This window comes from Glossina fuscipes, unplaced genomic scaffold, assembly GCF_014805625.2.
Source record: "Glossina fuscipes isolate IAEA_lab_2018 unplaced genomic scaffold, Yale_Gfus_2 43, whole genome shotgun sequence".
Lineage (NCBI taxonomy): Eukaryota > Metazoa > Arthropoda > Insecta > Diptera > Glossinidae > Glossina > Glossina fuscipes.
In genome coordinates, this window is record NW_023998427.1 from 898,886 (window position 1) to 916,040 (window position 17,155).

The following is a 17,155-nucleotide window of genomic DNA, read 5'->3' on the forward strand; positions in this document are numbered from 1 at the left end:
CCGCTTTTCAGCTCAATAAATCCCAGATGGTAAACAATGGAGCCTTTCGTGAGAAAATATTAGGAAATCGATGTATATATAAATAAAGATATATGATATGAGAATAAAATTTTAAAAAATCAACAATAATGTAAGTAACGATGAGAAAATCAATGTAAAAGCAAACGAAATAACTGATTGATTAATAAAATGAAAAAAAATTCCTTACATACATAAATAGTATAGAGTATAAAATAAAATTTTAAATTGTATAAAATAAAAAACATTTAAATTTATACAAAATAAACACAAATTAGAAAAATAACTTATAAATGTAAGATAAATTTTGGTTTATTCTTCTTTGGCGCCGTGTTCTGTTTTTTTTTTTTGCGTAAATATATGCAAAACCATACGATTTACCAATTCCTATAAAATCTTGTAGAATCAACAAAATTAAGGGCTCATCCACAAAATAGGAATAGTGCATCATGTGTTGAGTGCAATCAGATGTTACTGATGCACGCATGATTCACAACAGAAGAAGAAGAAATTATTATTATTATTTTTGACATTAATGAGTCAGTGAATACGTATGCTGAGAGAAAAATTAATAAAAATTGTACCGAATTGGAAAATTATTTAAGTACGATTTTCTAAACAAGCACAGTCTGCAAAAATGGCAGACAAGTTCTCCTACCAACGGACAGTGCAAAGTTTGGCACGTATATTAGCTCGCGTTAAACCAACTCCATGGGAAAGTGTAAGCAAAGAGAAAATCGATTTTTTTCTTAGAAAGTTTGACCTTGAGATTAATTAACTTTTGTTCGGGGCGTATTCTTAAGGTCGAACAATTATTTCGGTATTGCCCGCAAGAAAATTCTGCCGGAATATTTTGCTTAGATTCTCGGGCTCAAGATGCAGTAATAGCTTTGGGATTATATTTTCTCGAAAGTGAATGTCAGCATGAGAAAGTGATTCTGCCTTATTTATTGCGTTTGGCGAAATGTTTGCCCAAGGCCATATGGGTGGATGATGGGAAATGGAGTAAAATTGATCGTAAGAGTGAAGAGAAAACTAAAAACCCATTTTTTTTCAATCCACTCCCTAATTTTTAGGTATACCTTCCGCTGAGAAGTTCAGTTTCTGCCTTAACACCTTGTTATCGGACATAGCAGCCAAATGTTCTGATGTCCGGGAAGAAATCATCCTAAATCAAGTAGAAACTTTAAGCGCTTTGGCCAATATTATTAAATCAAGCAAAGAGAGCAGTTCAGCGCCACCACCGATCATACTGTGTAAAGCTACGGTGCCCTTACTCTTTGGCTTAGCCCGTTCTATGGGTCGTTATGCTTCACATGATCCTCCGTTGCTGTGTCGCATTTTTCCACGTGAGGAAATGCCGGTGTTACGTACGAGTCCTCGTGAAGGCGGCAGCAGTTTTAGTTCACACGAACGTTTGCCATTTAATCATTTCCGTTCCATTATACCACGTTCAATGTCCGGTAGTTTAAGTCAAGACTCTAGCGACTTAAGAATGCGTCAGTTGTCTGTTATAGCTCAGCACAGCAAACAGAAACCACAATTACATACCTATTTTTCGGTGCCCTACGATCCGCGTACACATTTCTTCACCCGCTACGGTTCGAGTTTTAATCAGTTTCCCAACATGCGCGTCACCGATACACCAACTAAACCACACAAGATTTTTACCGTACCGCCGTTTCCCATACAACATTTGCAGACTATATTTGCGGTGGCAAAGAAACTATTGACCAAAGACACTCTTGAACATTTGGATGAGCAAGCTAGTGATATATTCGCTTTGCATCAGATCAAAGGCTATTATTATAAAAGCTTTTCAGAGACATTAAACTTGGTTTTGGTTACTTTATTACGTGAACTGCTGCAACATCAAATTGACTTGCCGGCTCCTTTCACCAAGGATGTGCAGGAATTTGTTATACGACTCTTTTTGAACGGACAAACTGAGTTGCAGAACAAACAGTTGGATCACGAGAAAGAAAAACGAGAGGAAAACGGTCTACCAGTAGTCAATAAATACAAAGTGAATGTTATGGCCAATGCAGCTTGTGTAGATCTGCTGGTTTGGGCCATACGCGACGAAACTGGTAAGTTGTTTATTGCATAAAGCATTTAGTTTATTTTAAAAAATAATTTTTTTTTTTTACAAAATTTATATTTCCGACTTTTATTTTTGTAAATTATTTCCAGTTGATGATGAGTACAATGTACCTTCATTGCAGTATGCTTTACATTATTTATTGAAAAAAGGTTTTAATTATTTGTTTTTGGTTTGTTTCAAAGCATAAATAAAAATGCTCTTTACAAATTTAGAAATCCCGCATGCTATGTTTTATGTTGCGTCTCCTTAACTACTTCTTTATCGACTATTTTCTTTACTTTAAAAACTATCTAGTGAAGTGAGAGCGAGAGTCCAAGCCGAAAAAAGAAATCTGTAGCAAACAAATATTTAAAATACCTCACCTCAAGGTCACATATCCATAAAAACCCACAATATCATAAACATATTCCTCCTACTCCCTTTCGCCTTTCGCCAGTTACTGCGAAAAGCTAAGGTAAATTGAAAAGATCAAATTAGTTTAACAGATGTGATTAATTGATAAAGTAACTAGAAAAAAAACAACTAAGTTGACATATTAAAAATTTGAACAAAATTAGTTTCTTAAGATTTATCTCATATATATATATAAAAACCAAAAAGTTCGAAGATGGAAAATAATTTCATGTAGTCAACTATTTATGTCCTAGACAACTTGTGGAGCAGAGTTTTTTACCAGACGTAGAAATTTGAAGAGCGGAATTGAGAAACAAGCGACCCGCCTTAAGGTCTCAAACGCGCATAAGTGATAAATTGGAAAAAAGGCATTATTTTGTTGTTTTCAATGTGTCGAAATATGTAGCACGTGAAAAGCGAATTTATTTTAACAGTCCCAAGCGTAAAAGACCCTGTAGACCCAGATGCATCCACCATATCGGCCACTATAGTTGTTTTGGCAGACGGACGATAATCTGTGTGTTTGGAGCGACCGGAAGGAGTACTCGATTATGAGCTGCCAAATACTGACAAAAGGGTTAATAACAAAAAACAACAACAACAATTGATTGGAACCGTCCGCTGTTCAAGAAACACACAAAATATTAAAAACGGCAATATGGGAACCGCTTTGTGGCACTAGCCTATGCGGCCTACTTGCCAGACCTCACTGCGAGATGTTATGCGAATATAACTATGTTACAAGTGTAGCATATATCGCGAATTATTTGGGTTTGACACAGCCGTTAATCGCCACCATTTGGAAATTGTTATGTGGATAATTGGTAAATCTTTCTCTACAAAGAGCTCGCGGGAACTTTTATTAAACATATTATACTTTTCTATAATCTGGGGCCGATTTATGATTCTCAATATCTAGTAAACTCGATCGTAATTTGAATAAGTTACTTGACAGCAATATTATGAGCGAGAGATATTTCATTCAATAGTAAGAAAAATTTCATATTTTATGGGTAGCTGCAAATTCGCTGCTCAAGAAGTGTCGACAAAGGAGATGCAGATAGAGTGCTAAAGTTTCGTCAATTCCTTTCCTCTGAGCATATATTCATTTTATTGACAAGTAACTGGCAAATTGAACGAGCCAAATTTTCTTTTTCTAACTGAAGAATTATATCGTAAAAGATATCCCATTAATAACGTTCGTATATTTGTTTAAATGCTTCTTATAAACAAATTAAGTTTACCTAGACTTATAAATCAAATTAACTTGTTGGCAAGTTTGACGGAATTCATGAGCATTCTTAACTAACTTAAATATATCCTGAAATGATTTGCAAGCTCATATAATTGCGAAATCATGACTATATTGGAAAATACGAATTTAATCAGAATTAATTACTAATATTGCTCTGAACAAAAACTTGATGATTATATGATCATCATTATCATTTTATTTTCATTAACGTATTTATTAATAGATAAGTATGTATATGATGGCATATAATCTATTAAGAAAAGATTTTTGTGCGTTAATGATTAGAAAGGTCGTTGGCATCTTCGCTCAATCATAAGTCGTAAACAAGACCCGAACGTCAATCAATGTAAGAAGTTTCAAGCCATTATTTTTAATTCCTTTATTTCTTTAGTTTTTAGTCTTTTGATTATTATAGGGCAACACCCTAGTAATAAGCAAGTCATAATTATTTTTGTTTAATTAAAAATGTAAATTTTAAAAATTTCTATTATAACCTTATAAGCGACTTTCTCCAGCAATCTCAATAATCTCAATAGATTGGAAAATAAATTAAAATCATGAACAGCACGCAACGGAAATGATTTGTACTAACACTTTTTATTTAATGATTTTAGGAAAAAATTCAACATTCAATTCTATGAATTTCGGAATACCTTTCCAATTCTATTTTACATAAAGTGAACATAGATAGACTATTCTGCCTGCACAAGTCCGTTAAACTGAACTCTCATTACAATGCATGTCGTGCTCTCTGCTTTTAGTCGTTAGACCAAATATAATACTTCGCACGTATTCTATTTATTTATTTATTTTTTTTTTTTTATAACCTCTCGTTTGAAACGTATGTTCCTCTTTTACCGCTAGAATTTCTGTCTTAGTTTTTTCCATATATTTGTGTACGATTTCATTGATATATTTTGTTTAATTACTCTATCTATCTTATGTTTATATGCGCGTTTAGAAGCTGATAAGCTATGCGGCCGTTTGTCTGAAAAACTCAAATCGATATTAAGTCATAAAATCGTTATGGATCATATGCCGCTTTTAATGGTTTGTTTAGAAGGTTTGGGTAAATTAGCTCAAAAATTTCCGAATATATCGGGCACTTCTATACAATATCTGAAAGATTTTCTTGTCGAACCCAGTCAAATATTAGCTAAACTGCATAGCCATAGTCAAGAAATGCTGGCATTACAAAAAAAGGAAAAGGAAGTAACATCTTTTAAAATTGTTGTACATGGAACGGAATCACGTTCCACAGTCGATATATTCGGTGAAAATCAAAAATATTCAATATCACGCACTGGCCTGGCAGCCTTTGAAGCCTTACGTGACGCGGCAATCGAAAATCTGTGCATAGCTTTGAGAGCTTCGCACACGCTAGATGAATTCTGCGTGCCTTCCCTGGTGGCTAGTGTATCGAGTCGCCTATTTAATGCCGAGAAACATGAATCGGAATCGACTCTAGTTAGCTTAAATATTATTGTAATGCTAGGTCATGTCGCTGTTGCCTTAAAAGACACCTCTAAGACAACCACAAATATATTGCAGTTTTTCATACAGCGCTTTACCAAAGTACCTTCCGAACAGAATGCGCTAATTGTCGATCAACTTGGCTGTATGGTAATATCGAAATGTGAACCAGATGTTTTTGAAGAGATTATGAAAATGTTCACACATGTTACTGTACAATCAGCCTCTTTAGCGTACACTTCGGATCCTGAACGCCGTCAACAATTTTTTTGCGTTTCTGATGCGGTTGTTAATGCTTTGGGTAACATTGCCGCGAACATTGAAGGAGAAAGTGAAAAGAAAGAATTGCTTATCAAACTACTTGAACTGTTTGTACAAATTGGTCTAGAAGGTGAACGGTCCTACGATCATACCCCCGGTGTACCGAAAGCTAATTCGAGCGCCGGCCATTTAGGCATGTTAATACCTGTAATTGCTGTTTTGTTGCGACGAATGGAGCCGATTAAAAATCCACGCGTGCGATTACACAAATTATTTAAAGATTTTTGGGTCTATTGCGTTGTAATGGGATTTACAAATGCCCGCTTATGTTCTTCCGAGTGGTATGCAGGCGTACAACAGATTGCTGCTAAGTCACCATTGCTAATCTCCCAAACAACACATAAATCCGATATGCGTGAATTAAATTATACATCCGCTATAAAAAATGATTCAATCAGTTTAAACGAATTACGAAGCCAAATTTTACTACTACTCGAGCACCCTACAGCCGATGTGACGGCATCTATTAATAAGCTGACCTTTGCTCAATGCACATATTTGTTGAGTGTCTATTGGTTAGAAATGCTGCGTGTGGAAAATGCCGACAAACCTAGTCTCGAATCGATACTAACATATCTTTGTGATCCGGCCTTACAAAAGGACAAATCGGGCATATGGCAATGCGTCAAATGGTGAGTACATTAACTATTTATTACGGAATAAAGAAGAAGAAGAAGCTAGAGGGTAAAATGGGTAAATGGATAATATCCGGAATTTGTATTCGTTTCTGTTGTGTTTCATGTCTGTAAGGTGCCCAATTTAATGGTCTAAGGCCTTTGCAGTTTTGAGGGTCATGTATCCAACTTAGTTGCGGGACAAGATAAGCAACTTTGGCTTATTAAAAATTCATTCTAAGACACTTAACTGAAAAAGACAAAAATACGAACGTTTGTCGAGACAATTCAAAAATTTTAAGATTAATAAAAAAATTAATTAGTATAGAAATTATAAGCACAATGGTTGGGTATTTTTGATTAGTTATAAAGAGGGATTAGTTATTTTAATGAAGCAAATTAGATCTCCAAGAACACTTCAGGAATCATTAAGATTATTATATAACCTAAATTTCTGAATTGTGCTTATTACCTCTTTGGGAGTATATTTGATGGATACGCTGAGACCGTCAGCTGTTGCTTCTCTTGCATAAAAGTGCCTTCCTTCACGACATTTCTGGCGTACAAATATTCAAATTTCCATCTATATAGGTTAAAAGTTCACGAACCTGTTGCTGCTTAAAGCATTCAGCACTTGCTCAGACTTATAAAAATCAATCTATAGTATACAGAATTTGTAGCAAGGGTTTAACGTGGGTTCCTGCCTGAAAGGCTTAATCCCACGGTGGCCCAAGCCACTTTAAGCGTACTACGCCCCCTGGCGAGTTAGACAATCCCCACAGAGTAGGAGCCTAAACAACACCAGAGTCCAGAACAGTTTATTGTGTATGGAACAATAAACTCCACTCAGGTCAGTGGTGAGGCCTAGCTGCACTCAAATAGTTCCACTTTGGCTAGGAACTTGCCAACCACAACCACCACGAGTACTCCCCGAAGGGCCGCACCCAAGCAGTCAGGACTCACAAATTGATCAACGATATGTGTTCAAAAAGGGTAAAAATTGCGCTCGCTTCCGCCATAAGGCTTCCACGGCGCCGTTGATCAATTACCACCATTACCCGCAGGCATCCGTGACATATGTTCAAAAGTAAAAATAAGGCAAAAGGGGAAAAAGCCTTTCCGTCAAATCCCTTTTTTAATTTTTGCATGTATTAATTCTTAAGAGAGTTTATTAATTAATAGGCCAAAGGGAAGGCCATCCGTCAATTCCTTTTTGTATAATTAACTCTCTCTTGAGAAAATTTTAATTCCAACGACTTTATGAACAAAGTCCATCATACACCCGCAGGCATACGTGGCTTCGTGAGGCGAGCCTCCTGACCCCCGTGGCTCCCAGTTTGTTTTACAAAGCCTTTGGCATACTTTGGGCGGATGTTAAAAACAACCGTACTTGCTTCGGATTCACCATACTTCCTTAGTTGCCAACACCATGAACTACTTTTCTTCGAGATATATAGGTTTCGGGTATTGCACTGACATGGCAGGGGCGATCTACCATGCACTCGCTAGATTACTACCTTCAACGTACTTAATACCATTCATATATTTCCTAGGTAGTAACCAGCTATTGAGTGAAGAGCTCATCTTCCAGCCAACCCCTCCACCATCTCTCAGAAACTCGTCGCCGAGTTAGTAGCCCAAAACCTTAAACAGTATACATTGACTTGAGAACTTTATTTGGTAAGATAAACTACAACGTTCTGAACTTTGTCAATAAGCTTTATTTTCATAAACGGCCAACGCAGCCAATAAAGATAGGATCGCGAGCTTGTCAACTCGTTTAGAGCCCCTAAATGATATCTATAAATTTATTATCTATCTGTACCGGCTGAGGGTGTGCCTATGTACATGCATTTTTTTTTTTCCCCTTGGTTTATTTCCACATGAATTTGGATATATCTTGTATGCGACCGGGGGGGTGGGTCGGATCCTCGCGAGGTCGCGCATGATGTTTGTTTTGTTTTTATCAATTTTATTGAATAATTCGATGAAAACTTACAACATATGAATGCATAAAATGTAAACAAAATCTGATACATTGAAACATTATATATATATTTTTTATTTTTTTATAATAAAGTACTTTTGAGACGTAATGGAAAAATTCAAAAAAATCATTGATTTAGAATATTGCTAATAAAATGCTCCATCTTATGAAATATTTTTTTTTCGCATAGGAAAGTAAAACTTTTAGTATTCAGGCTATCAAAAGTGTTAGCATTTAAGACGTTTATAAAAACTTCTCGCATCTTGGCCAAAACAGGATTTCCATACAAATGACGCCTAGCGTTAAAAGAATCTGCTAGAGAAACGTTTCGTTCCACATAAAGGATATCGCAAAGTTCTTAAATATCGTCACGAAACGTCTGAATGTCTATATTTAATACGAAATAATATGACGAAACAGTGGTGTTAGGCTTCTAATCGTGTTGACAATCACGATAGGCATCATGGATCAGTTTAATTCGGAATCCTGTTTTAATCATCATAATCATTAGCAACGATTCCATCAGAGAAGAAGACTTCCTTCAGAACATCAAAATGAGTTTTTTTTTTTTTTTGGTGTTCAAGAAATGATCTGAGGAGATGGAATTTCGCCAAGAGCTTTGTACACTATATTAGAGACAGAAAATTGTTTACTTTGTCGAACAACTCTCTCGGAAGCTTTTGCTGAACTAGTTGGGACACAATTAAAAATCATCTTTGGCCAGTTTTTCTAAAACAAGTTTTTTTGGCTGGTCATGCGCTATAAATGCAGAACATATTCATTAGTCTTTTTCAAGCTCAGACGTGCGGACACTGTGTATGCCCTTTGATCTTAAGCGGTTTGTGTTCAACTTATTAATGATAATGAACTTTGATAAATTTTATTATTGTATTGGGCTTTAGGTACTGGGTTTTCCTCGTGGGCATTTTGAGAAGACCCCAATTGACCAAAGATATAAAATGTGATTGTGTTGGGAATTCAGTCAGTCAATATAATTTGCAGCTCTGCCTCTGCAGAATTCCTCTGTATACTTATTTTCTCACTCACTCACTCTTATGTCAAACATTCTATTGTGTAAATAAAGTAGGCTGTCAATAGCATTAATATCGCACATGCTACGGCCGCTACGTTTTCATGAACTATATGTTGTGAGCCTTTAGACAAAGGGAGCTTTAATACTTGAGAAATACAAATCAAAGTACTTTTGCCAAAGAGTGACACATGGAATTATGTCAATTGCACGTGTGTTACGCCACAAGATTCAGCTAAAGCTGAAGAATGGAATATCGCCGGCCTTGCATATGCCACTAAGTAAGAAAGGCTCCACAAATTCAATTCAATTCAATCAAAAGGTCCCGTAAGAAAGGCGATGGTTTTGATGTAAAGTAACTTAAAAATGAATAATGAACTACATAACCCAATTTTTTGATATCGTAGACAAGTTAACTATGATAATGATTTGCTCACGATTTTATGATCGTGTAATATCCTAGATGAGTATGATTGCTTCGACGAAATAAAACCAAAATAATAATATTTTCGGCACTATGTGCAGCGGTTATACATATAAGAAATTTAGTTAGCGAAATAATTAAAGACTTGTCAGCTACAATATGATTTAACGACAATCAAGGTGGTGTCCCATTAAGCACTAACCACATTAAAGTACGTCATTACTTTATCCGTGAAATAATCGAGAGGAGAGGCGAATTAATCAAGATAGAATGTATTACAACAGATGGAGTGCCTGCTGACGCATTAATCTAACGATTACCATTATCAAAGTATAAGAGTTGCATACGAACCTTGGAGATGATATGAATTACTGAACTATCTATTAGAGGAGTATATGGAAAATTGTCACTCGATATAATTGGCAAATACATTTGAGTTCCTCTATATACTTTTTTTTGTCTGTAATCTGTTATATCAAACATTTTATTATACGTATAAAATAGCCTTATGATCATAAGGCGATCGTCTATAGAAATTAGGTGAACATTTTCCTTTAATTTCCAATCGTCATTAGCTTATTTTTATCTCGGGCAAAGTTTACTTGTGCATTCGAAATTTTGCACCTATAAACGACACAATTTGCTTCAGGACAATCATCTTTGCACTTGGACGTTTTTTTTCCTTTCTTTTACGCTTTACGGAATTCGGCAATATGGCCACAGGTGCCAGATTAGAAGCATCTTTTTAATGTGGGAGTAAAACAATCAGCGGGCAAAATACAATAAATATATTTTATGATTTACGGGATATATGTTTCTTTAAACCCGATCTTTACACTGGTTGTCGGTAAAAGACTTCAGGATTTCTACGATTAAGTCTGGTCGCAAATGTAGCTTTAATCTCGGATACAGCATTCTTTCCATTCCCTTGCTTGATCATGCTCCGGACAATTTCGTATTTTTCTAGCAAGATTCTCAAAATGTTTGCCTTGCGATTCCTACATTGAACTCATCGTTTCTAATGAAATTTTTTGCATTTATACCATTGGCGATCATTACCAACTCTTTAAGTCCTCCTAAATTAAACACTGTGAAATATGGTACGGAAAAAAGAGCTCTAGGGAAAAAAACAGGCCGGGATCATATTCTCATATATTTCAACAAAAATAAAAATTTAGTTAGGGTAAGCTACCGAAAATTTTCGGATCTATCATGTATCCTTGAGCTCTGGTTTGGGCACACCATCAGCCCTGTCGTTGGTTTCAAAGACCGAACAGCCCGGTACCCGTATTAGGGTACGCCCAGCTCATTCAACGCTTGCGGACACCCTAACACGAGACTCGACATTACTGCTTGCCTTTAAGGCGACGTGACTATCGAAGCGAAATATTGAATATAACTGTACACTTGAATTGTTTTATTTTTAGGAATAATGGAGAATTTTATGAAGAAAAAAAAATTGTCGCAATTTGGGTCTTATCTGTTACAATCTCAAAAATAAAAGCTTCGTACGGGATATTACTTTTTCAATATTCTTAAGCTCATTTCACGTTTATTTTCTTTTTTTGCAGCATATCTGATCAAGTTTTCGAAAAGTTTCGTAATGTTTTATTTAATCGCGACGAGATTCGTGAAAAGGTTTTAGAATCCCAAGGCACTTTGTTACTTGTTTATTTTAATCATACACATAAACAAATACAATTGGTTGCAGATCAATATCTTATTAAGTTAGTGGACAAATTTCCTTACCTTTTGTGGAATCGCCGTGTACTCTGGTGCATGTTAGATATTTTGCAATTTTTGGCCGATTCTTTAACTTTGGATCCGAACGCAGAACCGCCGGTTTTGCGTGTCGCCTCCACGCCGTATACACTTCAACTTATGGATTCTTTACCGGCACGTGAAACGCGATTGAAAGATTTCGCTGACCGTTGTCAAATGATTGTTAATGAAGCGATGAAATGGGCTCCCCGATCAATACGCTCTCACTTACAAGAGTATCCTAATCAAATACCCACCAATGTTTTGGCTCATCATAGCGGCCTAGCTTTAGCCTTCGACGCGGTGGTTAACAATTGCTCTTCATATCCGAACTCTTTGCCATCGAATAGCAAGCGACCAAATTGTGTACGCTCAGATACGCCACGTTTTGTATCGGTATTGTGTTTGCGCAGTAAGTATGCCGGTGAAATATCCGGGCTTCTGTCTGTACTTAATGAAGAAGAGAAGGTCGGTTTAGCAGACCGCCTCGTTAAAGATGTATGGGATGCATGTCGAGATCGCAGCGATTCTCGACATCGCGGTGCTCTATGGAGAGCGGCAGCTTATTTGATCATATGTTCGGATATTAATCGTAAACTCTTACATGCAGTCGGTAAGTGAAAGCACAGAATTAAGCTCGTCGAGGTCGTGAAAAGTGTTATGTAAATTTTTACGATACCCTTTTTAGCAACTTCACAAGTAGAACTATTCACTGATTTAGCTATGGAAACCGCAGTGGAATGCTGGCAATGGGTTCTTACGGCACGTCAGGATTTAGAATTATGCTTAATACAGGAGATGGTGTCCGCTTGGCAGATAACATTCGAAAAGAAAATCGGCCTCTTCTCGGAAGAAATACAAATTACTAGTCCGTTGGCAGCATATGAAGGCTGCAAGCTGATATCGCAACCGATACTAATAACTCCACACTTAATATGGTTACAATTGCTATCTGAAATGGTTGACACCGCAAAATATTGCAATCGCGATAAGGTAGAAATGTTTTGTTTATTATTGCATCGCTGTCTACCGATCAATAAACATAGCAAACAGAATCGACAAGTCTCAACTGTAGGTTGCCGTTTTAAGTTGCTCCAATGCGGTCTATCATTATTACAAGGTAATACTGTGCCTAAATCGTTAGCTCGGAATATTTTACGTGAACGTATATACAGTAACGCATTGGATTATTTTTGTGGACCGCCAACCTGCCCCAATCAGAATAAGGAACAACTGCTTTCCGATATTTTAATTTTGCTAAAATTCTGGCAAACAATGATAAATGAAAAAAAACATTTAATTACCTCGGAACTCGGTGATTATGATATACCCAATAACGCACCTACTAATCATATGCTAACGGTAAATAAAAATCCAGAAACAACTTCCCTAATAAGCGGCAGTGAAATGGGTCGCTCCTCTTCAGTAGTGGGTACTGGTGGTTGGTATAATACCATACCCCACTCTACATCAACTCTTTCAAAACGTTCGAATCGTTCGAAACGTTTGCCCGATCAGAAGGGCTCATACGACAAGGACTATATGAAGAAGCGTAATCTGATACTAGAGCTATTGGCAGTGGAAATAGAATTTTTGATTACTTGGTACAATCCAAATGGTGCACCGGATCTGATTATACCAGGTAAGTAAAGCGTGACATGTTACGGCAAATGTTTAGCTATTTTGTAAGCCACAGACTGACTTGTTTGTTAGAAGACAACTACATTAGCCAATCGATCGTTAGATTTTCGTAACCAGACATCTTGCTAACATCTTGTTCGTCAAGCAACCCGTGAGTACTCAATCATGCGTCTCTACTTCTTCTATGCAGATGAAGATGAAATCACAAAATGGCGTAATCGACCGTATAAAGTTAATGTTGGCCGCGATTATGCTCGGCTGGCGTGGTCCTATAGTCCCGCTCTAGCCGTATTTCTGCCACAACGTGTTAAAAATGCAGATTCCATTGAAGAGGAAGTAACAAGACTCGTTTGTGCTGATCCAATCGCTGTCTGTGACATTCCAGAAGCTTTAAAGTACTTATGCACCACCAAAAACTTATTACAGGACTCAGCCGATTTAATATATATTTTAATTTGGGCTCATGTAAATCCAGTGCAAGCTTTAGCTTATTTTTCACGTCAATATCCTTCGCACCCACTTACCGCGCAATACGCAGTCAAAACGTTAACTTCGTACCCCGCCGAATCAGTATTACCCTACATACCACAACTTGTACAGGCTTTGCGACACGACACCATGGGTTATGTTTCCGAATTTATTAAAAACATTTCCAAGCGCTCTCAGATTGTTGCCCATCAACTAATCTGGAATATGCAAACCAATATGTATATGGATGAAGACCAACAACATAAAGATCCAAATTTATATGAAGCTTTGGAAGCGTTATCATTGAACATAATTAAGTCATTCTCCGGAGCAGCCAAACAGTTCTATGAACGAGAATTCGATTTCTTCGGTAAGATAACCAATGTATCGGGAGAAATACGTTCTTATCCTAAGGGACCAGAACGTAAGAATGCCTGCTTAGCGGCTTTAAGTAAAATTAAAGTACAAGCCGGCTGTTATTTACCCTCAAATCCGGAAGCAATGGTTTTAGACATTGATTATACGAGCGGTACCCCAATGCAAAGTGCAGCGAAGGCACCGTATTTAGCCAAATTCAGAGTTTATCGCTGTGGCATTACTGAATTGGAAACGAGAGCAATGGAGGTTTCCAATAATCCGGTAAGTTGAAACCGGAGATTACAGTCACGGCAGAGCTGCCTTGGCAGTAGCTAACTTTAGCCCTTTGTGCCCTTCTTTCGCTTTTCTTTATTATTTGCTAGAAATTTTGAAAACTTTTTAATAATTGCAGAATTTTCAAATGGCAACCACGATTAGCTTAGGTGCCGAATGTTGGCAAGCGGCAATTTTCAAAGTAGGTGATGATGTGCGCCAGGATATGTTAGCTTTACAAGTCATCACCATATTTAAGAACATTTTTCAACAAGTAGGCTTGGATCTTTTTCTATTTCCTTATCGGGTGGTGGCTACCGCACCAGGTGTATGTTTTTATAGATAAGCAAAATGCTATAAATTCCTATTGATTTGCATTTTCTCATCTTATTCAGTGTGGAGTAATTGAATGCGTACCCAATGCAAAGTCGCGTGATCAACTAGGCCGACAAACGGATACTGGCCTATATGAATATTTCCTACATCAGTATGGCGATGAAAGTTCCAAGGAATTTCAAACTGCACGAGCCAATTTCGTCAAATCTATGGCTGCATATTCTTTAGTTGGTTATTTGCTGCAAATTAAAGATCGTCACAATGGCAATATAATGATCGACAAGGACGGTCATATTATACATATAGGTGAGTCTTTTTCTATTCTATGTATACAGCAAAAATTTATTTCGTTTAATTATAATAGATTTTGGCTTTATGTTTGAGTCCTCACCGGGTGGTAATATAGGTTTTGAACCGGATATGAAACTCACCGATGAAATGGTAATGATTATGGGCGGTAAAATGGAAGCTCCACCCTTTAAATGGTTTTGTGAATTGTGCATACAAGCTTTCTTGGCCGTTCGACCATATCAGGATGCTATTGTTTCATTGGTATCTTTAATGCTCGATACTGGATTACCTTGTTTTCGTGGCCAAACTATTAATTTACTTAAACAACGTTTTGTCTCCACTAAAAACAACAAGGAAGCTGCGGCCCATTTATTAGCTATAATAAGAAATTCTTATCAGAATTTCCGGACACGAACCTACGATATGATACAGTATTATCAAAATCAAATTCCATATTAGAAAAATTGGAAAAAATTTAAATCTTCAATTCTTCGCTTGGCGCTACAATTTGAAAGTTTTATATATTCTTTTACTGTTTAACCGTTTTATGTAACGTGAATGTTCAATCGTGCAAGTTTTTTCTGTCGTATATGTTAAATATAAACTAAATTTTTTTTAATTGTTATTGTTAATAATTAAACGCAAAATTTACTTTGAAATAAGGTTATTTAAAAATAAAAAGGAGTTTGAAATATATACTCTTCGAAATTTCTTTTATAGTGGAAGAAGACATATTTGAATGTAATAAAAATTCAAAATTTAATTTTTGATTAAAGGTTTTTTTTTTGGTTTATTTCGACCATATTAAATTGTATTAACAGGTTTGCATTAACATAAAAAATTAAATTTATCGCTTATAATATTTGAATTCATCAAATAATTAACAAAAATTAAAATAGGGGAACGCTCAAGCGAACATTTGCATAATGTTAATGAGCGTCGTCTATCTGTTCATCGCTGTCGGGACAGGACAGAGAACAATTGTTTATTACATATTGGGCAAACAATAAATTGTACGATGGAAAATTACAACATTGCATATCGGTGCGTTGCCATTGAAACATATCGGTGACTTCCAATTCTCGCATAGTAGCATAGCCTTCTGACGATTTATTTGCAAATATAGTTATGATAAATTTAGATGGTAGAAATGTTTTTATCACACGATTGATGAGTTCAGCATAATTGTTCAAAGCCACGTTGCTTTCAAAACTGACATACGAAAATTGATGTTCGGGAGTTATATGTATGGTCATATACTCACCACGTTCGTTAATGCCATTCATAGAATAACCGCAGGGATCGAAGAGAAAATCATCGATTTCCATACCGGGGAGAATTTGATGGATTTTACTATTAATCGTAGCCTCTTTAGCATCGTCAGAATGTTGTTTAGTAAAAATATTCATTATTTTAGGATCCAAGTTTTGCATTAATACCTCTATGGTTTGATCGGGTTCAGAACAACTTTCAAGTTTAGGAATTGCTGGTTCTGTCATTTGCATACGTTCACCTCGCTCCGGGTGGCTAAGGGTATACAAATACCAACACTCATGATTGATAGAACCCAAACAATACGAGCGGCCATTTTCAAATACTGAATCTAAGAATGCCACCTCTTCGCAAAATCCTCGATGAGGAAATAATTGCAATTCCGGCCTGGAAAAATTTTTACGAGAATAAAAGACATCACTCACTTCCGTAAAACCCATTTGCTTAGCCAAATTTAATAGAGGCTTTAAACAGCTCAACGGTGTAGTGGTTCCGCACGTTTTTAAAATCCATCTTCGTTTTGATATGAACATGCTACTCTCGCTTAGCACATACGCATCTACCGTGTGGTTGCGGGCAAAACTTATAATTTCACATTTAACAGCCTGTAATAAGGTTTCCCAAACACAGCGCGGTACCTTACGCAAATCACGACTTTTGTTATAATCGGTATCTGCAAACCAGATCTCTAAGAGCTTTTCCACGCCTTCGAAAAAGTGTTTAGTAACTTCCATGTTCACACTTTACAAATTTTGTTTAGTGAAAAAACCTACACGCGTTTTTACTTCTAGACGCTAACTGATAGTGAAAATCTTAAATTTTCTCCCATTAATGTTTCAATTGATAATTTTATCAGAAATCATCTATTGCTTCTCTACATTTTATTATTTTACTGATAATAAAGAGTAACGTCATACTAGCGGTTTTTTTTTTGCTTAATTGTAAAGTAATATTGAAAATATTGGTAAGATATCGATAAATGATAGAAATTCGAACTTTATACTATGAAAATCGCTGTCTTCGCCTGACTTCATTTGCATAAAACGAAAATCTTATAATGAAATTTTAAAGAGAAAACTTCTAGTTTCGACTCGGATTGAGAAGATGTAAATACTTCTTCATTTTTTCATTTATTCA

The 17,155-nt window shown here is 36.2% G+C and overlaps 2 protein-coding genes across 3 annotated transcripts; one reads left to right on the forward strand and one right to left on the reverse strand.

Moving 5' to 3' along the window:
* Positions 1-537: 537 nt before the first annotated feature.
* LOC119637085 (phosphatidylinositol 4-kinase alpha) lies at positions 538-15,369 on the forward strand. Of its 2 annotated transcripts, XM_038032904.1 has the most exons (11): positions 538-739; positions 822-1,035; positions 1,095-2,108; positions 2,212-2,271; positions 4,732-6,196; positions 11,191-11,993; positions 12,069-13,022; positions 13,212-14,128; positions 14,259-14,447; positions 14,515-14,761; positions 14,820-15,369. In XM_038032904.1, exons 1-11 carry the CDS (start codon positions 656-658, stop codon positions 15,203-15,205), a joined length of 6,333 nt encoding a protein of 2,110 aa, XP_037888832.1. In that variant the 5' UTR covers positions 538-655; the 3' UTR covers positions 15,206-15,369. The 2 variants fall into 2 exon arrangements, with proteins under 2 accessions (XP_037888832.1, XP_037888833.1); XM_038032905.1 differs by lacking the exon at positions 2,212-2,271.
* A 181-nt stretch (positions 15,370-15,550) lies between these two features.
* On the reverse strand, positions 15,551-16,877 carry LOC119637146 (S-adenosylmethionine decarboxylase proenzyme). The gene has a single exon (XM_038032992.1). It carries the CDS (start codon positions 16,750-16,752, stop codon positions 15,676-15,678), a length of 1,077 nt encoding a protein of 358 aa, XP_037888920.1. The 5' UTR covers positions 16,753-16,877; the 3' UTR covers positions 15,551-15,675.
* Positions 16,878-17,155: the final 278 nt, after the last annotated feature.